At 30.7% G+C, this 22,644-nt stretch overlaps 4 protein-coding genes across 5 annotated transcripts; 1 reads left to right on the forward strand and 3 right to left on the reverse strand.

Moving 5' to 3' along the window:
* HSPC300 (hematopoietic stem/progenitor cell protein 300) lies at positions 1 to 1,874 on the forward strand. The gene is made up of 3 exons (XM_085197686.1): positions 1 to 246; positions 805 to 887; positions 1,107 to 1,874. Exons 1-3 carry the CDS (start codon positions 126 to 128, stop codon positions 1,131 to 1,133), a joined length of 231 nt encoding a protein of 76 aa, XP_085053812.1. The 5' UTR covers positions 1 to 125; the 3' UTR covers positions 1,134 to 1,874.
* A 390-nt stretch (positions 1,875 to 2,264) lies between these two features.
* On the reverse strand, positions 2,265 to 6,626 carry LOC146532301 (3-ketoacyl-CoA thiolase, mitochondrial-like). 2 transcript variants are annotated; one of them, XM_085197680.1, is made up of 8 exons: positions 6,366 to 6,626; positions 5,875 to 6,041; positions 5,438 to 5,569; positions 4,998 to 5,262; positions 4,218 to 4,390; positions 3,487 to 3,687; positions 2,842 to 2,996; positions 2,265 to 2,456 (listed from the first exon to the last, which is right to left on the reverse strand). In XM_085197680.1, the coding sequence occupies exons 1-8, from the start codon at positions 6,382 to 6,384 to the stop codon at positions 2,375 to 2,377; spliced, it is 1,194 nt and encodes a 397-aa protein (XP_085053806.1). In that variant the 5' UTR covers positions 6,385 to 6,626; the 3' UTR covers positions 2,265 to 2,374. The 2 variants fall into 2 exon arrangements, with proteins under 2 accessions (XP_085053806.1, XP_085053807.1); XM_085197681.1 differs by lacking the exons at positions 5,875 to 6,041; positions 6,366 to 6,626 and adding an exon at positions 5,673 to 5,847.
* A 377-nt stretch (positions 6,627 to 7,003) lies between these two features.
* LOC146532302 (3-ketoacyl-CoA thiolase, mitochondrial-like) lies at positions 7,004 to 13,114 on the reverse strand. Its single transcript, XM_085197679.1, has 8 exons — positions 12,958 to 13,114; positions 10,839 to 11,005; positions 9,851 to 9,985; positions 9,115 to 9,379; positions 8,702 to 8,877; positions 8,176 to 8,376; positions 7,944 to 8,098; positions 7,004 to 7,183 (listed from the first exon to the last, which is right to left on the reverse strand). Exons 1-8 carry the CDS (start codon positions 12,977 to 12,979, stop codon positions 7,102 to 7,104), a joined length of 1,203 nt encoding a protein of 400 aa, XP_085053805.1. The 5' UTR covers positions 12,980 to 13,114; the 3' UTR covers positions 7,004 to 7,101.
* Positions 13,115 to 14,712: 1,598 nt separating this feature from the next.
* Positions 14,713 to 21,366, reverse strand: LOC146532303 (3-ketoacyl-CoA thiolase, mitochondrial-like). The gene is made up of 8 exons (XM_085197682.1): positions 21,210 to 21,366; positions 20,163 to 20,329; positions 19,491 to 19,622; positions 17,994 to 18,258; positions 17,495 to 17,670; positions 16,774 to 16,968; positions 15,497 to 15,651; positions 14,713 to 14,895 (listed from the first exon to the last, which is right to left on the reverse strand). The coding sequence occupies exons 1-8, from the start codon at positions 21,226 to 21,228 to the stop codon at positions 14,814 to 14,816; spliced, it is 1,191 nt and encodes a 396-aa protein (XP_085053808.1). The 5' UTR covers positions 21,229 to 21,366; the 3' UTR covers positions 14,713 to 14,813.
* Between the last annotated feature and the right edge of the window lie 1,278 nt (positions 21,367 to 22,644).

Here is a 22,644-nt window from a genome sequence, read left to right on the forward strand (position 1 = left end):
AATTATGAACTGTCAAATGTTAAAAGTTGTGTAAAACGGGATTTAGTCATTGTTTGTGTATTTTTACAATTTTATAATTGGGCGTATCTTTTAGTGAATCGATTTTCATAATTTTTTCTGCTAAAATGTCTACACCACCTCGGGAAACCATACAAAAACAGATTCAGCAAGATTGGGCAAACAGAGAATACATCGAAGTTATTACAGGAAGCATTAAAAAAATAACAGATTTCCTCAATTCTTTCGGTAAGCGACCAACTTGTAGTGAAAGTTTAGTTTCTAATCATGCATATTACGTTTTTTCATAAGTGATGTCTAATGCATAAATTGCTGTCAATGATATTTTCGTAGTTATAAATATCAAAGTGATTTGATGAATCCTATAAACAACTTATCAAATGATTATATTACTAAATAAACCATATTTGAGGCTAGTCGTGGCGTGTGACTGTATGTGTAAACGCTACAGATTGTGGATTCGATTCCTACTCGAGAAAATTAAATATTTTGATTTCTTTGCTCTGGTGTCGAGGTAAAGTGCGGCGATGAGTTCCGCCCCTCAATTCTCAATTCTTCCAGAATTCAATGGAAACTGAGGAAGTATTTTAAGGAGAATAGATTGTCTTAACACTAAGTTCCCAAGTTTTCTCTGCCTACCCTGCTAAATGCCATATACAGTATGAAGCTCAAAAAAGTGTAGCTTCTATTCAAGAACAATAACCAACTATGAACTAGTTATGTATTTTGTACTATTCTTTATATCTTTTTAGGTAGTCATTTGTTAAATTATATTGATTGTTTCAGATATGTCATGCAGATCTCGACTTGCTACTCTAAACGAAAAGTTAACATCATTAGAAAGAAAAATTGACTATCTGGAGGCTTGTGTATGGTTTTTTTTTATAATACCAATTTAAACAGTCAATAATAAAACTTATATAAATCTTATATAAATCTTATACATTAGTAAAGCACATGAAAATGTGATTAAAAATTAAGCTCCACTATATTATAATACTGAAATTTCTTTTTAAAAATATTTGAAAAACCTTCTGTAAAATTTTAACTGATAGCAATGGTTATAAAGTGCTTCATTATATTTCCAGGTCACCAAAGGCGAAACATTAACATAATAAATGAAAATCAACAAACATTCACAACAAATCTTCAAGAAGCATTTAGACTTTCAATTTCAAGTAGAATTTTATCAATACATTTATTAATATAGTGTCATTACTATAAACATACTCTAGATAACTATTGTTTATATTTATTGCATATTTAACATATTCTATATAAATATTACATTTTTTTTGATACAGTATGATAGTTTGTGGGATACAGTATGAATGTAAAAAAATATAATGACTGGATGTAAATCTCATTCAAGGGATGTGCTTAGTAATTATTATTTCTTAATATCTTACATAAATAATATCTTACTACTAATAAAATTCTACTATCCATTTTCAATGTCACAATATAATATAACTTAGGGAAGGCAAATATTTAGAAACTCTTGGAAACCATTCAAGCGCTCTAGGTAAATTAAGCAATACATGTTTATATAAGATGATTAAGAAAAAGTGTGAGTTTGAGACCTGCTATGTACTTTTTTTGTTTCTGAATATTCTTCTTTGTTTTAGTGTGTGAATAAAATTAAAATAAAACATACTATCAATCCACCTTTCCTTAGATTTTAAGAACTTAATGTGTTTAAGTTTTTCTATAATTTTATTTACCTTTTAAATACATTTTACGTATTTAAGATTAAAACTTGCTTTTATTTAAATACTCTTTCCTTTTATCTTAATGTGTTTTAGACAAATTGCAATTTGTTCTAATACTGTTAAAAATTATATACTTATTATGAAGCTAAAGAGTTTGATTGAATTCTTCACTCACATGTGAACACATAGCCAGTACCAACGTTGCCAGACATCCCAAAATTTAAATGTCATCAACTGGACATAGTTCTGCTTTTCATAGATTATTCCATGTTCTTTTAGAAATATTTTTTAATATGTTCCTAACAAGTTCAGACGTAAAAATTCAATTTTTCCCCGAGACCAAAATCTAGCAACACTGTTAGCCACAAATGCAATCATGAGTCAACTTCATAATAATTTAATAGTTTTATTATTATTTTTTCCACTGCTGTATTCAACTCTCCCTGACCTTCGTTTCTGCTCCCAGCGCCGTGTCGTGTAAACGCACTCTGCTCAAAGGTCGATTATAAAATGGAAGAATAATCAAACATAAGATGACATTAAATACATTTGAAAAAAAAACATATATTTTCTGATTAATAGGTACAACTTCAACATAGTAGAAGCAGAGATTTAATGTTATTTGTAATTACAAATTTGAAAAATCAAATGGATTCAAACATAACAGCTATTCCTTGACCTCCTCCACAGCTCGACGCAGCGATTGCTCGTTTAGCATTTCCAAGACTAAAAAAAAGTCAATCAACGACTATATATTTTATAAACAATTGAAAAAGCCAAAAAATAAATAGAGGACGTCGTGGCGCATGGGTGTGACTTTAACGCGACGATCCCCACATATGGGAATTAATTATTATTTATTAATATGTTCATTTTGCCGCTCTGGCATCGAGGTAAAAAGCCCAACGTTGATTTCCACCACTCAACACGCTTGGAAAGTGGGGAACGAAGTTTATCTTAACGCTTGGTTCCCTCTGCCTATCCTGCTGTGTGCGGGGTAGCGTGAAGCTGAACAATAATGATGTGGGGGAAAAAGACAATTGAGAGAGTTTTTAAGTAATAAAAAAGAGAAACAATAGGTTTCTCTGAATAAATAAAAAAAACATCTTACTTAATCTCATGTACAACATGTACGGCCATCCTCGCGCCAGTAGCTGCTACAGGATTTCCCAGTGCTAGAGCACCGCCATGAGTGTTTACTTTACTCTCATCTATCCTTAATTCCTTTATTATAGCTAAAGCTTGAGTTGCGAAAGTTTCGTTTATCTGTAATTATCACTTACTAATAATTGAAATTAACTAAAACTATAATAGTTATTTTTTCCACTCATTTAGGGTATTTATAAATCGCTCTCAAGTTTAAGATCGATCTCAAGATCCATCTTAGACTTGAAAACGGTTTATAAATACGGATCTTAGAGTTCATCATGTTCATCGAATGACGGTATCCACTACTACGCTTTGTATAATCAAGACAAAGACGATTTTATATAAGCTATAAACAATCATTCATAAATGAGATTTGACAAACTTTTTTAAGTTCAAAGTTTTCCTGTATTTTATAAAATATAGAGGATTTATTTTAACATTATTTCTTTATTTATTTTCTTACAAATGTCAAGAGTAACAGAAAGAACGACGTAAGTATCTTATAATAATAAGTAAGGATTTTCGATAGGGATACATGGCTAGTTCTACAAAAGTCAAGTCAAGTTTCATATACTAGATATTATTTAAATACAAAATATAAGCTTACCTCAAAAACATCAACATCATTAATATTGATTTCTAATCGATCTAAAAGTTTTCTAATCGCCGGCACAGCAGCTACGCCTGTCTCTAAAGGATCGACCCCCACACACGCCCAACCTGCAATCCTCGCTAGAGGTTGTAGATTATTATTTTTTATAATTTCTTCACTAGCTATTACTATAGCAGCTGCACCGTCTGCTGGAGCCTAAAATATATTGATCTTAGTAAGCTTATTTTTCTATTATATAAATAGTTGGTGAATGTAATTTTAATATTTAAGCTTTGATAGTGTATCTTTCAGGTACTTAACCTGTTGGGTACTAGTACCGTAGTACCGTTTGTTTTCTTAACAATTTATAAATTTTCTTATTCTATATAGTCTCATTTGTGAGACTGTCTCCACTAACCACCTCCTCGTCCCCATATAATGGCAGACACGTTACGTCATTTTGCACATTTTACGTTTAGTAAAGGTCTGGGTTTTTACATTAATATATTTCTAATTTATCAATTGAATTTTAAAAATGCACAGCACTAGTAGAATCATTTTGAATTTGGTGTCGATAGGGAGAAGAGCTCGTACAGGTGAGATCCCCTTAATTCTACCCTTGTTTCGTAAGTCCTAGGCACTGTTCTAAGTTCCTCACCCTACAACGTGGTGGGTACCCTCAAGGCCATGGAATACTAAATAGTTTTTTTCTTTTATCTATATTAAAGAAGTACCTATGAACTTACAGCTGAATTAAGAGAAGTCACTATACGTCCATCAGAGAGGAGGACTGGCTCTGTATTAAATCTGTCTATATTCGGTACTTCTTCCAATTCGTCATTCTCTACTATAACTTCTTTCTTACCTAATGTTACTGCTAAATTTGTTACTTCACTTTTTAATAGTTTTTGTTCTTGCGCTGAAATGTTACAATTGCTTTAGAATAAGTGCATGTTTTATCTACTGGGATGTTGGTCTCTTGTCTTATATTTCGGATTTTTATTTAATAATATAATTAATCAATTAGGATTTTTATTTAGATTTGATTGATTAGATTATTTTTGACTTATAAACCATGTGTAGGTATATATTTTTGTCATAAGATAATATGGCCTGGCCTCATTTGTTAAAAGAATATAGATATACTTACTAGGTATACTTAGTAATATAAATCGGAAAAGTTTGTTTGGTTGAACGCGCTAATACCACAAACTGCTACTTCGAATTGAATTTCTTTTTGTATTAGATTTTCGAGGAAGGTAGAATGTACCAATAACGTAACAAATATTATATAAAAGAGAGAGATAGAGTGTTTTCGAGAGCATTATGCATAACTGTTAATTATTTTGGTTGGGTCAAGCAAGCGAAGCCGCCTGTCAAAATAATTATATTTTTTTAGATACATATCAAGAGATTAATTTATGTTGCTGTAATATAAGCAAGCCAAATGCTAATGGTGACATAATGTAACTCTAATTTCTAATTTAATATTAGAAATTCTATATTACAAGAAGATAAATATTTACCCGCTTTTCTTTTTAAATGGCTTTTGTAAGCAAACGCATCAGACATATCTCTGTTTATTTTGTATCTGTCGCCAATGTCTTCGGCCATTTTTTGTACAGTCAGTCCTGTATAACTGTCGGGATAGTGATGTTTTATATGATCTTCGAATTGATAAGGTTTTCCAAGAATAGTACCAAATCTTACATTTCTCACCAAAAATGGTAGTGATGACATGACTTCAGTTCCTCCAGTAAGACATGCTTGAGCTGAACCAGCTATTATTTCCTAATAATAAAAATATTATAAATAGTTATAAGATATTTTTCAAAGTCAAGTCAAGACAAGCTTCAACGTAAGTTCAGTAAAAATTATTTTAATCTACCTACCTTTTTCTAGACTATGCGTATCTTTATCATAGCTATTATTTATTTGATAAACTACTAAAAATTTTTTACTTTACCATGCCCCCTGTAATTACAGCTTGAAGGCCAGATCCACACGCCTTATTTACTCCTAATGCAGATTTTTCTATGGGAACCCCGGAATAAGTACCACAGTACCTTGGTGTTTTACCTCCATCGCATTGACTAAGCTGAAATATATAAAAAAAGTAATTCAGCTAAGCATATCGCGGCATATTCAATATATTTGATGACATGATTATTAGAAATTATCTAAATGAAATTAAAACTCACTTTCCAAACAAAAAAATAGTTGGCCATATGTGTATACTTCGGGAGTCTCCTTCGCGTGACTGATGATTCGGTGAGCATAAAAACGGTAGCTCAAAAGGCGTCACAATTTGTACGCGTACACAATGTTTACATAGTTTTGAGATAAGTACCTATGGGGGGAACTTGTTTATATTTATCACATCAATTACCACAAATGACTTACAAAATTAATATTTCCAACGATTGTAGCATCTATTAATGAACTGTCGAAATTGGCTGTTTTCAATGCATCCTTTGCCGCAGCCGCAAACGCGTAAGATGCTGGCAAATCTCTGAGAGAACCACCATATTTGCAAAATGGCGTCCTTTTCGCGCCAACCACGAAAATACCTAATAATAATAATAAAATAAATATTTTTTTTTATATTTTTAAATGTATCTTTTTTATAATAATTTATATTTAAAAATGTAAAATTGATTAACTAATTTAATAAAAGTATATTCTATAAAATACAATATTTCTTCAAATATTTACAAGTAAGTTAGGATACTTATTTTAATTAAAAAAATAACACAATATATAAAATAAATATTTGAACCACTTAAACATGAAAATAACAATATGTATTACAAACAAAAAACAAAACAATCAATTAATATTACATAATTACATTAATAAAAGAAAGGAAAATAAGATAACTTATCAAATATTACCTCTAGAAACGAGTGCCATGACGATACCCAGCGGACTGATAATTTGATAACTCGCTAAGAATTAAGATTGCAAATAACCTAAAAGAGATACATACGGCTATTGTTTTTTTTGTTATTTTAAATGTTGAACAAAACAATTTTTATCATATACTATCTTTATTTTATGGTTTTAGATTTTTTAAAGGGAAATGGAAGTTGGTATGTATATTCATATACGCATATAATATTTTTATATAATGAAAGTATATAGTATCTATTTATATTATAATGACTGATTTGCTTCTTATAATAGTAATTTTAATAACATATTATCGCAATTGACGTCATCATGCTGTGATTGAGTGTTGATTTAGTGACAATGGTCGTGGGTTCAGTACGTGAAGTAATTTGCACTATATTACAAAGTTTAAGAGTTTGTTTGTCTGAACTTGCTTATCTCAGAAGCTACTACGGCTTAAGTTGAGAAAATCTTTCTATGTTGGATAGTTTATTTATAGAAAAATTCGATAAAAGAATATTTTCGATTACCACACGGACGAAGCCGTAGGTCAAAGCTGTCGTGTATAATTTGATTATATCAAATAAGAAATCGAACTTCAATATCTTACAAATAGAAATAGGTAAATAAAAACACATTATTTATAACAAAAATACTTATTTAAATATAAAATTCATTACAAAAAATTAAGAAAAATATATACATATTTTATTGATAATAAATAATACATAAAGAAAATCAGACTTTTTCAATGAGTATTGCAATGCCTTGTCCTCCTCCGATACAAGCTGAACCAATGCCTCGTTTAAGGTTACGTCGTCTGAAATGAAAGTAATTTATTATAATTATTATTATTTATAAGATATAGTAATATCTTCGACCTCATCTGGGTAGGAAAATAAATTAATATGTATTTTTTGTTAATGAATCGGTTAAAATAAAACAACTTGTAAGGGAAGTTTAATAAAATAATAAAATAAATAATACAGCAAAAAAATAAATAAATAAAATACAGCAATAAAAAAGTTTTATTTGTTTATTTTTTATAGTTATATATTATTTTAAGCATTATTGTAAGTGCTATAGTAAAAAAATGACATTCTTGTCCTTCACAGAGTGTTATTTTTTTATTACAATGAACAAAGCTATTGGGGGAAAAGTCTAATATAATTATACTAAATCCTATTTCATATTTTTAAGCTATAGTATCGATACATTCTTTATTATAATAAATATTTCTTAATATCTTCGACCTTATCTCCGTTGGGAAGCACTATCGCAGGAAATTTTACTTCATACCAAATTAGATAAAAATGATTCAAGTCAACATAATTTATGTAATTCTTTTCAAATCGATAAAAATGAAACGTAATTTTCATTCGTATTTTCATCATAAGTAGCTAAGCCAATTTTTATTGTTATTGTAGTTAAATCTATGTTTCTTTACAGAATTGAAACAAAAAAGCTTGAATTGAACAAGATCACATTTCTTTGTTGTATATTACTTCACAATCTTCTCTTGCATATAGCTAGACAGACTAAACTTAGTGTCAAGACACTTCTTTCTTCCTTTAACCTACCTCAATTCATGGGTGAGATGCGCCATAATCCTAGCTCCAGATGCTCCAAGTGGATGTCCTACCGCTACAGCTCCCCCATTCACGTTTAATTTACTCTGGTCAAGGTCCAAAGCTTTTACACAAGATAGTGTTTGAGCTGCAAAGGCTTCGTTGATCTAGAGACAAAAAAATGGACATAAGAAACAAAATAAATAAGTATTTAAATCTAAACTTTAATGAAGTTTGAGCTTACCTCAACCAAATCTATATCATTAAGCGACATGTTAGCAGCGCTAAGTAGGCCCTGTATAGCTGGGACAGGTCCAATTCCCATGATCCTGGGCTCCACCCCCACGAATGACCAACCTAGCAATCTGGCTAAAGGTTGTAAGTTGTTCTGTTTTAGTCCTTCTTCACTTGCTAGTATTAGGGCACCTGCTCCGTCGTTCACACCCTATGTAAGGTAAAGGTCGAATTATTTCTTTATTTTAAAATATTGTAGTTCAGTTAGCCGATTTGGGATATAAATAAAAAAAATCGAAAATTTTAACAAGCAAAACTAAACATATCCTTTTATCAGACAAAAATTGATTCACATGAGGACAATATTCGTCAGTGAAACTTAATGATATATTTCTGAAAATATTTTATTAGTATATATTAATAAGAGTAAGTAGTTTTTAAAGTTATCAATCAGTAATAGGACAAATGGCCATATCGTATGTGTGTTTAAAATGTTTTAATAAAATTATAGTGGAACAAAAAAAATAAAGTCTTACCGAAGAGTTCCCAGCGGTAACTACTCCGCCCTTTCTAAAAAGTACTGGCAATTTATGTAGCGCTTCAAGTGTAGTTTCTGGGCGAGGATGTTCATCTTTGTCCATGATAATATCCTTTTTCTTTATTTTAATAGAAACTGGTGTTAATTCCGCTTTGAAGACACCACTGTCATGAGCTGAGCAAGAGAAAAATATGAAGATATACTTACTATAAACAAAAATTACACACAAATGGCGTCAATTCTCGTCTGGGAAAACGTAGTAAGATTTTTAAATATTGAAATTTTTATTTCAATCATTTTCAATTAAGTTCCTTGCTTCATATAGAGCTTAATAAAGAGCCCTATCACTATTTCTGCCTACATTAGAATGCCCATAAAGATACTTTAGGTAGTTTTAGATGAATTTCATACCAGCTTTCCACTTCTGCTGAGAATTATACGCAAATTCATCGACTTCCCCTCTTTTCAAGTTATATTGGTCAGCTAAATTCTCCGCCGTTTGTGGCATTGTGAAGTTACAGTACGTGTCCAAAGAACTCTTCAATAATAAATCTTCAAACTCCGTAGTAACTCCCAAAGGAACACCAAATCGTACGTTTCGTACTACAAAAGGTACAGCAGACATATTTTCTGTACCACCTGCTAAGGATATTTGGGCACCACCCGTCAGAATATCCTGGAAAATGTTCATATTGTTTTCTTTACGCATTTGCTTCATTAATTTATTTCATTAAAATAAAAAAAAGGTCTAGAATAGTCAGGGGAGGACCTAATAATATCAAAAACAACTATGAATATTTTAACTTTAATTTTATCTTATTCGATTTTTGTATGTATTGATATTTATTAATGAAAAATATTACAAATGCATTTTGCAGTTAAAAATAGCGAAAAAAAATGAAGTTTTGATACACAATGTTATACTATGTTTGTTATTTAAAGATTTTATGAAACTATTGTGAAGAAATTATATGGGATTAGGTATAATTAAGAACGATCGCGTGCGGTTAAATACTTAAGTCTTAATTAATACAAATAGAAACGTTTTGTTATGTTTTTATTGAAACTTATTGATAACTGTATATTCTCATATTTTTTTAACGTTTTAATTAATTTTCTTCAAATATAAAGTAAATAATAATCTTACTTGAGCACTATTAATGACAGCTTGGAAACCAGATCCACACAGTCTATTAACCCCAAGAGCTGGTTTCTCATGAGGAATACCTGACTTCAAGGCCGCATGTCGAGGAGATAAGCCTCCATCAGAACTTGCACTTAGCTAAAAATATAAAGAGTAGTTTATTATATTTTATTTCTTTATATCTTATTAATTAATTATGCAAGCTGTAGTAGTAATTGGCAGGCCATATTGTCAGGAGGACCGACAACCAATGGGGAAGAAAGGTCCTCGAATGGCGATAGGGGAGGCCTATGTGCAGCAGTGTACTTTATTATTATATCAGATTTTTTATTTTTATGTATTTGTCGCACTATGGATAGGATCTTGATCACAACCAATTTTACCGGACTTGTTAAAGTGATAGGTACGCTTTTTATTTTTTATTTATTTGTATTATTTACAGCTTACATAACAAGACAATAAGACAGTACAAGACTTTCTAAATACATTTGTATATTCTAATACGCCTTTTTCTCACCTATACAGTAAAAACTGCCTTTTTAAAGTGTTCACTTCTCTCTCTCTCTTTCTAGTAAAATAGTAGTGTTTGATCGACAAAACTAATTTATCATTGCACACAGCAGATACAAGGTCCGTGCTGTGACACATACGATAATTATTTTCTTCTTTTGATATTTTTATGGGTGAAAGGTGAGATTGTAATGCAGCGGTTGTAGTACTATTCCCATTCAGAGGAAATAATTATTTATTAATATTTTCGCTCTTGCACCAAGGCCCAGTGTTCAGTTCCGCAACCCAACACGAAATGCTTGATAAAAAGAATGTTAAGACACTCTATTGACTTTCCTCCGAATTTTTTGAGGCTTTTCGTTGGCAATTGATTGTCTCAACACTATAAGGTTATGGGTTCCCTCTGCCTGTGCCTCTGCCTACCCTGCTAGGTATACGCGTGAGATACAGCGTAAGGATATTTTTCGTTTATAATACCTACAGTATTGACGATTCCTACGTTGACGGTGTCTATCGCACTTGGAGCGACATTACCAGATTTCAAAGCATCTTTCGCGGTTACGGCCAACAGGTCGGCCGGATGGATGTCTTTCAACATTCCACCCATTTTGCCGAATGGCGTTCTTTTTGCTGCCACTATGTATATTCCTAGAAAAAATGTGTAATTGTGAGGCCATTGGTGGTAAATGCAACGGGTTGTGGGTTCGATACCTACGCGGCGAGATGAAATATTTTTATTTCCTGGCTCTGGGAACGCGGCAAAGAGCTTCATTGAATTCCGCTTCAAGAATTCGGCGGAAAGTGGGGAACGGACATGTCTTAATGATAATAAGTGTCATAAGGTTCCCAGGTTCCGCTCCCAATCTTGCTGAGGCTGAAGCAGAGAAGTGGCGGAAATCGATATCGTGCTTACCAAATATTAATTATTTCATTTCGTCGCATGGGAATCGAACCCACAATCTGTTGCCTTTATAATGGCACGACTGACCTCAAAAGTCGACTGGTGTATACAGTACGAATTTAAATTTATATTCTTAGTGATTTATATTATAACTAGCGGCCCTCTTGCGGCTTCGCCGGATTTTACTACTGGATTATTCATATAATGTATATTTGCAAAGCACTTAAGATAATATGAAAATTAATTAAACCCTAATGCAACCCGCATTTTCGTAGTTTCAATAAGGATTTTCCAATTGTTTTACACAGCAAGGATTTTTTAGTAGGTACCGTAATTTTAAATCTGTGCTACTAATCTTTTCAAGTACTTATTAAAATATATTTAAATGACTATTTTTAGATAGTTAAATGACTATTTTTAAATGCATCGGCCGGGAATTGAACCCGGGCTGCCCGCGTGGCAGGCGAGCATTCTACCACTGAACCACCGATGCGTGTAAGGCAGGCGGGCGCGGCGGACTCGCTTGTATAAGCATAACGTCGCGAGGCGCGTTTCGCAGCAAGGATTTTTTGATATTGTAACAACTTCTAAAGTACTTATTAAAATGAAAAACAGTGAACGACAGTTTTGATCTACATTAAATGGCCAACTTAACTAATATACTTATTTATATGCTGAGAGTAAGGGATAAGTGAAACTTGACTCGATACAGTTGATCTGTGAACGGCGTGATGTGTCAATAATTAAATGCGTTTTTCTCTAAAACTATTCGCAATTTCGAAATAGTTTAAAAAGCAAATTTTATCTTCGTTTAACGTAGAAATTTAATAAAGTATTTTAAAGGATAAGGATTAATACCATTATGGAAAAATATCCCTCACAATAAAAAATATATTGTAATTACAATTTTAAACAGAAATATGATCACTACACGTTATTCTTAAAAGATATGAATATGCCATCGCTGACTTTTTTGTAGATCTCATTAAGAGGAACAATACTCCAGTACATTATTTTCATGTAGTACTAACCATTAAAGCAGCGCATGCGCGAAAGTGTCTCAACGGGTAGGACTTTATACACATTTATCGTATTTATGTTAATTTACATAAGAATGTACAAATAATAAACTATATATAAACCTTCTACGAAAAACACTCGACTTAATGGTGAAGACTGCATCAAAATCCGTTGGGTGGTTTAGAAGAAGAAGAGTTAGAAACAACAGACAGACACGAAAAGCGACTTTGTTTTATAAGATATAGGATAGGATAGGATAGGATAAATAAAGTTTATTTACATATGTTGTTTTTATAAATCCAGTTTACAAGGTAAATATAAAATAATAAATTATTCGATAAATTAAAATAAAAAACAATAAAGAGGACGCAACATACAGTCGTAATCATAATCCTTCATTTGGACGTTGACCTCTCATTGAAATACATAAACATACAACATACATATACAATTGTTTACCAATATGAAAATATATAATATATTAATTTTTATATATAAAATTAAATAAAATACTTCGAAACAAGTAATATTATAGAAATGACGGTTCATTCTTTAAGGTTATATTTGCAAATAAGTATAAAATATAAAGTTAAATATTAATGGAATTTCAAAATAATGTTTCTTCGAATATTGATTTAAAAAAACAACTTATTAAGCAAGATAATAAAAAATATAAAACCTTTTTTAACTGCTACAGCCATTTTTCTTATAAAATCACTTAACACAACAAAACAAACTGAACGACCGCTCTCAACACCGGTCTGTTTATGTATGTAAGTAGATACTTGTTCTTGTGCAAACTGCAGAGATATAATAAAATTTCTTTATATCAACGCGGAATTCTATTATACTGCTTGTATAAGAAGTGAATTTAGAAAAATATTTAAAATTTTTAAATATCGCATCCCTATATAGAAGCACTGTCTTTAATACAGTGTTATAAAAAAATATAACGTAGTCAGTTATGAGTTTTTTTTATTATTATATTTAAAAAATCGAAATGAGAGGGTTGGCGAGCGAAGCGAACAAGACATACTCTCCTAATCGCTAGACTTTAATTTTATAGTTTGAAATTATTTATATGACGTAATGACATCAATAGGTATTATAAAAATATTTTATTTTTAAATTGAGTAATAAACTCAAGTCAGTATTTTAAACGTTAATGAATTTACCCATTAAAGTTAATGTAGGTAATTTCATATATTCTTTTATCTTTGTCCAAATTAAAATTATTATTAGTATGTAGTAAGTACTTATTTTAAATTGTAAATTATCCGAAAAATTAAAAACATTGTATCGTACCTACCGGTCATTATCATTGTAATCTTTATAATATAATAGATATATAAAGATAATTCATTGTTTTTCTGTTTTTGTTCACAATAAAAGTTTATGTAAATTCCCAAAATAGCCACGTCTAGAAGGAAATACTACAGTGCCCAGTTGAACGTAACTTTTTTAAGCTTCACTTTCTATTCCTAGAGGAATAGCCAGAAAAGATAGAGCGCCAAAAGCTACGGCCTCTACAATCTGCATACCTCTCTCACCTCGTCCACTATCGCCAATCCACACATGCATGACCTCCTAGTGGCGGGGGGTCCTCGAGAGCTAAATTAAGTTTTCTGAGCTAACACTAAGAGCGCGATGGTCAATCTCTACTCAGGGGAATAACAGTACTCAAGAAGTTCTTTACTGTTTCTTCTAGTTTCTCTACTTTATCATAATGGCGTGTCCTATCACTAGGTTAGGTGTTTTTGATGTTAAATATGAAATGTACTTACAATTTTATTGTAAGAAATAAAATCGAATGGAAATTTATACTACGTGTTATTAGATGTTATGTAATAAATAATAAATGAAACACAATATCTTTGAAAAAAAAACGGTTTATTAAAAAATATAATTTTATATTGTATAATATCAAAATACATAATACTCTACAAAGTCTTTTGATTGAATATTTCTTCCAACATTCTATAATGCAAACTACGTTTGTAAAAATCTTTCTTTAATAGGAGTATAATTTAATTAATAATACGTTAATATTCTTAAAAATAAAATATCTTTTAACAATAGTGACCCATTTTATCAGTAAAATTAATAAAAAAAAAATCTATGAACATTTTTCATTGTGAAAAAATACAATGTATGAAATGTTTATACAAAAAAAGAATTTAAAGCACTTACTTACTTACTTTCTTTAGAAAAAATATATGTGTAACAATTTTAAATATTACTTTTTAATCTCTAATATGTAACAAGAACTTTAAATATTTAATATAAAATAGCAGTAATATTGTAAAAACAAGGCAGTAAGATGACAAAGACAAAATGGCCTATCCCACATTTTTAAAAAATACAAAAAAAAAACACTTTTTAAACGACTTCGAAAAGGATATAAACTAGATATGTTGTTTTTTCTTACTATTAATCAATATCATATTTCATTTACATAAATATAAAATATTATAGAGATATAAAATTAATAATTTTAAAGTGATTTAATTTAGTATTTTTGTTTATTTATTTAATTTAAAGAGCTTCAACCATTAATGCGATGCCTTGTCCTCCTCCGATACACGCTGAACCAATTGCACGTTTGAGGCCGCGACGTCTATAAATGTAATATAAATAAATAAACACGGATAGAAAAGCTCGGCGTTAAGATATGTTATTAAATACGTTATGTTCTTTACCCAAATACAATAAAAAGATTTAAAAAATATTGATATTCATAGACCAGTAGGAATATGAATACATACGGTGGTTGTGGATTTTACTATATAAATATATTTTAATAGACAAATAGTAGCTTAGATAGTACAAAAAAAATCATTACGATAAAGTATAAATTTAACAGAAGAATGGTAAACGCAGCGGTCGTGGGTTCGATGTTTACTCCCTAAAAATGATTATACTTAAATTATTTGCATTTGCCAAAATTTTGAGGTGCATGGGGAATGGTGTGTCTTTAACTAGGTTTCCTCTAGCAACCCAGCTATAGGGAAAAAATAAATTTGCTTTTTTTACATAAAACTATAAACAGCTAAGCTATAATTATATAACTATCTTAACTAGGTATCGTAAGTACTAATAACTTTAAGCTCAAACTCCATTCACATATAAATAAATAGTGAAGAATGTAACATATATTGATAACACATACAGTATAAATGAAAAATATTAGAAAAACAACACAAAAACGACAACATTACCTCAATTCATGGACCAAATGGGCTGTAATTCTAGATCCAGACGCAGCGAGGGGATGTCCTAGGGCCGTAGCTCCACCGTTTACGTTCAATTTCTCCATATCTAGCTTCAAAGCTTTCGCACAGGATAACGTTTGTGCGACGAACGCTTCGTTTATCTGTTGAATTGAAGGGAATTGAACCTGTGACCCTTTTTGTTTTGATACAATGAAATGGTGTGTGTTTCACCTTTATAGAAATTGTGTCAATATTTAATAGAAAGGGGAGAACTTAAGGTACCAAAATTTTTATTTATGTTTAATTTGGCTTCCTTTATCTGAGGAATTAGTTGGAAATGAATCTGTGACTCTGTGTGAATCTGTGTGTAAAAGGATCTAAAAGTCAAAATATTAAAAAAAACATATCATTATTTTTAGTTTCGATTAACAAAATAAATGCGGCGTTAAGTTACGCTTAGTTTACGGATTGTGACTTCAAAGAGTGTGAACAAACAATAAAAACGATTCTTATATTAAATTAATATTTAATTTCTCCATATTTTTTTTATACTAGTTGGAACGCTGCGTTTATCTGTGAGATTTGTGGGAATTGAACTTGTGATCTTTTCGACGTAGATCATAACATATTTTCTTTGAAACGACAAAATACGGGTATATGGTTTGTCACCTAAAAGTGGGCAGAATAAGGAAAATTACAAAATGAGGTAGAAAAAGTTATGTGTTATGAATATAATTCACACCTTAAATTATATGTTCGCGTTGAGTTCTGCCATTGAATACAGATTCGAGATTACTCATTACATAAAACAATGTAAACAAAGTACAAATGTTAGTGTTTTCAATATTGTAATATGCATATTAGTAATGATTAAATGTTATTTAGAGTTTATCTCACGGGAAGCAAACCTAGGACTTCCGGTAAATAAGCTGAGATAATTTCATTACATTGTAACATATTATCATAACATATTATATCGTCGCTTTGGTGGTAAAGAGAGGTAACCCACATTAAATAAATTTTGTGATTTTCTCTTCGCTTCCCATTTCTTCCCTCTGGTATCGAGGCAAAGCGCGGTTTTGAGTTCCGCCACTCAACACACAACGCCTCCAGGAATCAGCGGAATGTGGGGAATGGAGTGTCTTAACACACTAGGTTTTCTCTGTTTACCCTGCTGTGTGCGGGATACAGTGTGAAGCTGATTTAATTAAATTTTTGAACTGTACAGGCCAAGCATTTACTGTAACTTTAAATTATAAACAAAAAAATATATAAAAATCTACCTCAATCAAATCTATATCGTTGAGGGTCATCTTGGTTACTTTGAGTAAATTCTCAATAGCGGGCACGGGACCAATGCCCATAATGCTGGGGTCAACCCCTACGTAGGACCAACCCACTAGCCTGGCTAGGGGTTTGAGATTCTTCGCAACTTCTTCATTTGCTAGTACTAAAGCACCAGCACCGTCGCTTATTCCCTAGATTTATATATAAATATATAGACAAATAGTGGTTAAACAATAAAACAATCTGATATTATATATTATTATGAAACTAGCACTCGGGGCACGCACGCTTGTGCGACTGTAAATTTGAGGATACGATTCCCACTCGAGGGAATGAAATATTTAATATTTTCATTTCCTTGCTGTGGTAACTACGCAAAGCGCGGCTCTTTGGAACAAATTGTCGGTTTCCCTTTCAGAAAACTTAAAACTTTAGCATAATCGCAGTCGATATGGACTTAGAACGATTCCATTAGTCTTATGTGATGTTTCTTCTCTTTTTGATTGGTTTTTTCCTATATCTTTATTATTAAAAACCCCTAAATAATAAGACTCTCTTAAGAATTACATATATGCCTACAAATATTTAGGTCTAAACCTAATTATTTAATAACATTGATAATAAGTTACATATAAAAAGAAAATAAATTGAAAAAAATTGAAAAAAGCTAACTAGATAATAATGACTTGAAATAATAATAAAAAACTAAAAGTTTACCGAAGCCGATCCAGCAGTGACTAAACCTTCCTTCTTAAATACAGGAGGCAACTTCTTCAAACTTTCAATAGTAGTTTGAGGACGAGGGTGTTCGTCTACTTCAATTTTAAGCTCCTTTTTCTTTACTAATAGGGTCACCGGTTCGATTTCCGCTTTAAACACACCTGCGTCGTTTGCTACGGGACAAAGAAAGTATAAGATTCACTATTATACTGTATAAGAGGAATATAAAAGCCAAGGCGCTTTATAAAATACCGAAACAGGGTCAACTGTCATCGTAAATCAATTAATTTCTACCAAAATCAAATATTGGTCCCTTCATAGGAGTAGGATGTGTCCTATTTCAATAAAAGTAAGTTTGAAAAATAATATCGAATTAAGAGCCCAATTTCTCCGCAATCATTCCTATAGGTAGCCACAGTAGGAATTCGAGAGATCCGGCTATAAGGTATCATCTAAAGAACTACCCAAAATTAAGACAAAAATTCCAAAACCCTACCTGTTTTCCATTTCTGCTGAGATTTCAAAGCAAAATTGTCCACTTCTTCCCTTGTAATACCAAATTGAGATCCCAATTTCTCTGCCGTCATGCCCATAGGGAGGCCACAGTAGGAATCAGTGAGTCCTGCCCATAAAGTATCCTCAAAGGCATAAGAACTACCCAAAGTTGCACCAAATCGAACCCCACGTACCGCGAAGGGCGCTTGCGACATGTTCTCTACTCCGCCAGCAAGGGAAATTTTAGCTGAGCCTGATAGAATGTCCTAAGGAATGATAATTTTTATATAATTTATTGAAAGCATTTTTATAGTAACTTGATAAAACTAACATAAAGTGGAAAAATAAGAAAGTGATTGAAATGATTGAATATCTTTCTTATATATTTAGCCTCACACAGTATCCTCCACATAGCAGAATTAGCAAAACAAACTTGGGGACCTAATGTTAAGACACTTTCATACTTTTAAATTATTGATTGCTCCATTGTTTTGCTCTCACATCAGAGCAGGGAAATGAAAATATTAAATATTTAATTATTTATTTAAATTTATGTTTCCATTTCTTTGCTCTGGTGTTGAGAGTAAGTTATTGGGAAAAAGATATTAATTAATAAAATAAATATTTATAATATAACTACCATTAAACTAAAAGGTTAACAGTTTCTACTATACATATTTATAGTGTTTATGTAGTATCACTATTATAAATAAAATCAAATCAAATCAGATTCACGCTGTATCGCACACTCAGCAGGGTAGGCAGAGGGAACCTTGTATTAAGACACTCCGTTCCCCACTTTCCTTCGAATTCAGGAAACATTGCCTGTTGAGTGGAGGATCTCAATGCCGCTCTTTGTCTCGTCACCAGAGCGAAGAAATGAAAACATAAATGTAAATAAATATTTCATTTCCTTGAGTTGAGATCGAACCAACAACTGTTGTGTTATAGTCACATCCTCGTGCCGCTGCGCCACAACAGCGTCTACATCTCCACTATTATAATAATTATGTTTTCATAATTTGTGTGCATATAAAAATTATAAATTATCCAGTACTGCATAATTTTAATAATTAAATAAATATTATCCTGTCTGAGTATCTTCATTACATTTAATGAATTTTTATGACCACCAACTGAAACTGACGTCAGTATAATTCTTAATTATACTGTATTATAATATTACGTAACTTATTTATGTAAATAGAGAGATTTACATTATGTTATTGCAAATTTTCTTTAATATCTATATATTTATCTTTCTTATAAAGCTAGATGAGGGCTGCGGGTTCCTGCTAAAACTAATGATCAAATTATGGTGACTATCAATATTTTCTATATAAGAAGATAAAAATTTAAATACTTCAGTTTATATATTAAATAATTCAGAATAGCTAAAAATATTTCTTATTCTGTCTAAGCTATATTAAGATTCTTATAAGGTTTTATATTCTGTATATATATATTTGAACCTTACTAATATAAATAAATATCTAACCTGAGCACTATTAACAACAGATTGGAATCCAGAACCACATAATCTGTTGACTCCCAGGACTGGTTTGTCTTGAGGAATACCAGCTTTTAGCGCAGCATGTCGAGGAGTGTATATACCGTCTGTTTGACTTGCCTGTTTGATATAGAAATATGTAGTATTGTTATTATTGTTTTTAATGTGTTATCTATATATATAAAACGACTTGTCCTCACTGACTGAGGTAAGATGCACGCACAGCCTTAACCGCTGATGGTAGAAATGTTAAATTTGGACAAAAGTTTACTTCGTAATCTGGACATCCACTAAGAAGGGATTTTGAAAAATTTTAACCCTAAAGGGGTGAAATAGGGGTTTAAAGTTTGTATGGAAAAAAAATTAAATTGGCACCGATTTTTATAAAATTTGAAATTTAGATTCTTAAACATATATAATTAAACACATGTTTCATGGTTTTCTAGAATTCACCACCTAAGGGTGCAAATAAGGGGTTGAAAGTTTGTATGGAAAAATCTTTAAATCGCCACCGATTTTTATAAAATTTAAAATTTAGACTTAAAAATATTTCATTGAACACATGTTTCATGGGTTATTAGAATTCACTCTTAAATAGGCAAGCGAACCTGCGCGCGTCCGCTAGTTATTTAATATTTTTTTAAAGCAAACGCAACTTACCGACATAACCTGTCCGACTACAACAGAGTCAACCTGCTCCGGAGCTACCCCAGCTTCCTTAAGAGCAGCTGAGACGGCAATTGTTTGTAACTCTGTAGCTGAAGTGTTACGGAACACACCTCCGAATGTACCGAACGGTGTACGTTTCGCACCCACGATGAAAATACCTAAATATTGTGAGAAATTAGTATTTTGTTGTTGTTTAAGGTGTTTTAAATGTGGAAATTAAAATTATTGAAACAATGATTTACCCTATATGTTCGTATCGAATCGGAACGGAATCCATTGCCGTTGTCTGTCCAATTCCAATCAGACATTGTTACACTAATATTAACTCAATATTCTATTTTAAATATATGGTTGATGTTTTTCAAAGATTATCAGTGTATTACAAAGTCCAGTTTTGCAAAATCTCTATATCAAGGTACACTTTTAAAACATTCAATCATTAGATAAACTAGTAGATATCTCGGTATAAATTATAAAATAATAATCGTTTGCCATGAGTTAAGATATCAGCATATAAATAATCTGAACTGAGTAGAAATTAGACCCCAAAACTATTATGATTACTATAAGTATTTAATATTAACACGCTTCATTTACATCTTTCTAAGTGTACTTATACTATAATTTATAGTAACTACATAATTATAAAATATAAATAATTAAAGTTATTATAAAACAAAAACGTCAAAGTCAATGGCCTTAAGCAATCTTGACCTTGACTTTTGTACCTTCTTTTTAAAAGAAAATATAATATATGTTTCGTTTCCGAATTTTATTCATTTTTATGTAAAAATAATAATAATAGTTATGTTTAAAATATATGCTCAACTTTTAATAAATACATTTTAATTTAAAACTTTTAAAAATTAATTAATTCTTAATAATATTACATAAATAAGAAACAATTATTATTTAAAAAAATACAAATTACAATCTTTATAAGAAAACTGGAATTTGACCCCAATATAAAATAATCAACATTGAATCACGCAATTGATTTTAATTAAAATATATACAATAAAATAAAGAATAACAAACCTTTAACAGCTACCGACATGATTATTAAATATAATTAATAATTATACTATATAAAAATTAAATTTAAAAAAGTAAATAAAGTTTAGGTAACGTCAACACTCTGTATAGACTAAAGTTGCCGAATGCTGATAACTGAATGAAATTGGTTTGGTCAGTGTTATATGAGAACAGATTAAGCGACATTCAAATGAAGTTGAAAAAAAAATTTCAAATATTTTAAAGCTAAAATTGTCAGTTTGTGCTCAATTTTATGTTGTGTATTATATTTATAATTCAAAATAAGATGTGTATATACACTACATTTATTAAGAATTAATTACGGCGTAATACTTTTTATAAAACCATTTTTTGCTTAATATATTATTATGATATTATTATCGTTTGAATCGTTAACACGATTTGTTTCTGGTGAAATTAGGTTCAATATAAGAATAAAACCAAATATTTTAAAGAAAAGCATTAATTTAAACAAAAAATATACCACTTTTACAAAGTGATCTTGTATGTCTTTGATCCGATGATCTTGTCTTATTGTGAAATAAAAATTAATTTAATTTGTTTTTTAAGTAAAATACTTAACTAATAAAACCATTTAGGGTTGTCTCGTTATGCTTCATAAATCCACACTTTTAATTAACTTAAAAATAAATGTTAAATATTTTTGGTGACGTAATCGTAATATCAACTTTATTAAAAAACACATTTATTGATTTCTTAGATACGATTTAGATTAACTATGGACATTAATTATTTTTGTGCCAACTCGAATTACGGAATTACTTAAGGCCGTCTTAATGTAAGAGCACAAGTGTGTGAATTTAAATGCTACCAAATTAGATTCCCACTCGGGGCAATGAAATATTTAATATTGTCATCTGTTATCGTTCTGATAACGAAGCAAGCGCGGCGTTGAGTTCCGCCACTCAACACGCAATACATCGAGAAATCGGTGGAAAGTGGCGAACGGAAGTGTCTTAATGGGTATAGTGTCTTAAACCTCAGTTCCTTGATTCGCCTTTTCTACTTTGCTGTGTGGGAAGAAAACATTGTGAAAGTAAAAAAAAATATGACGAATTTTGTCGTCGTTCTGCCCGCTTTGTTTATTTTGTTACAGTAAATTGGGTTTATAATGCCTGAAGTCGATTTGCGTTCCAAACTTTTTTTCAATTTTGTCGCTTAATTCGTTCTTTCATAAAGCAGTCTAATTAATTTGATCTACAACTTCAATTAGACTGAGTGAAGTTGGAGCGATAGAATGAATGGTAAAATATTAAAAAGAGCGTGATAAGAAAGGATAAATGTAGTTGCAATTTTTTTTTAATTTATTCTTTAATGTTTTATGTCAACGCTATTAAATATATTAATATTATTATGTTAACCATAATGGTTATTTGTAAATATTTAAAAAATATTTTGCTATAATAAAAAATATTGT

This window comes from Heliconius melpomene, chromosome 14, assembly GCF_056956725.1.
Source record: "Heliconius melpomene rosina isolate 202511_hmr_F chromosome 14, ASM5695672v1, whole genome shotgun sequence".
NCBI lineage: Eukaryota > Metazoa > Arthropoda > Insecta > Lepidoptera > Nymphalidae > Heliconius > Heliconius melpomene.

Bases quoted from the DNA above. Each gene is read 5' to 3' on its own strand.
- HSPC300 (XM_085197686.1), top strand. From the start codon at position 126: ATGTCTACACCACCTCGGGAAACCATACAAAAACAGATTCAGCAAGAT. The intron at 247-804 runs GTAAGCGACCAA...TGATTGTTTCAG, and splicing joins AGATTTCCTCAATTCTTTCG to ATATGTCATGCAGATCTCGA. The intron at 888-1,106 runs GTATGGTTTTTT...TTATATTTCCAG, and splicing joins TTGACTATCTGGAGGCTTGT to GTCACCAAAGGCGAAACATT.
- LOC146532301 (XM_085197680.1), bottom strand. The intron at 3,688-4,217 runs GTAAGTTCATAG...AATATATTTTAG, and splicing joins TGACTTCTCTTAATTCAGCT to GCTCCAGCAGACGGTGCAGC. The intron at 2,997-3,486 runs GTAAGCTTATAT...TGATAATTACAG, and splicing joins ATGATGTTGATGTTTTTGAG to ATAAACGAAACTTTCGCAAC.
- LOC146532302 (XM_085197679.1), bottom strand. From the start codon at position 12,979: ATGGCTGTAGCAGTTAAAAAAG. The intron at 8,878-9,114 runs GTATGAAATTCA...TCTCTTGCTCAG, and splicing joins TCAGCAGAAGTGGAAAGCTG to CTCATGACAGTGGTGTCTTC. The intron at 8,099-8,175 runs GTAAGCTCAAAC...TTTTGTCTCTAG, and splicing joins ATGATATAGATTTGGTTGAG to ATCAACGAAGCCTTTGCAGC.
- LOC146532303 (XM_085197682.1), bottom strand. The intron at 18,259-19,490 runs GTTAGATATTTA...ATCATTCCTTAG, and splicing joins CTGTTGTTAATAGTGCTCAG to GACATTCTATCAGGCTCAGC. The intron at 17,671-17,993 runs GTAGGGTTTTGG...TTTGTCCCGTAG, and splicing joins TCAGCAGAAATGGAAAACAG to CAAACGACGCAGGTGTGTTT.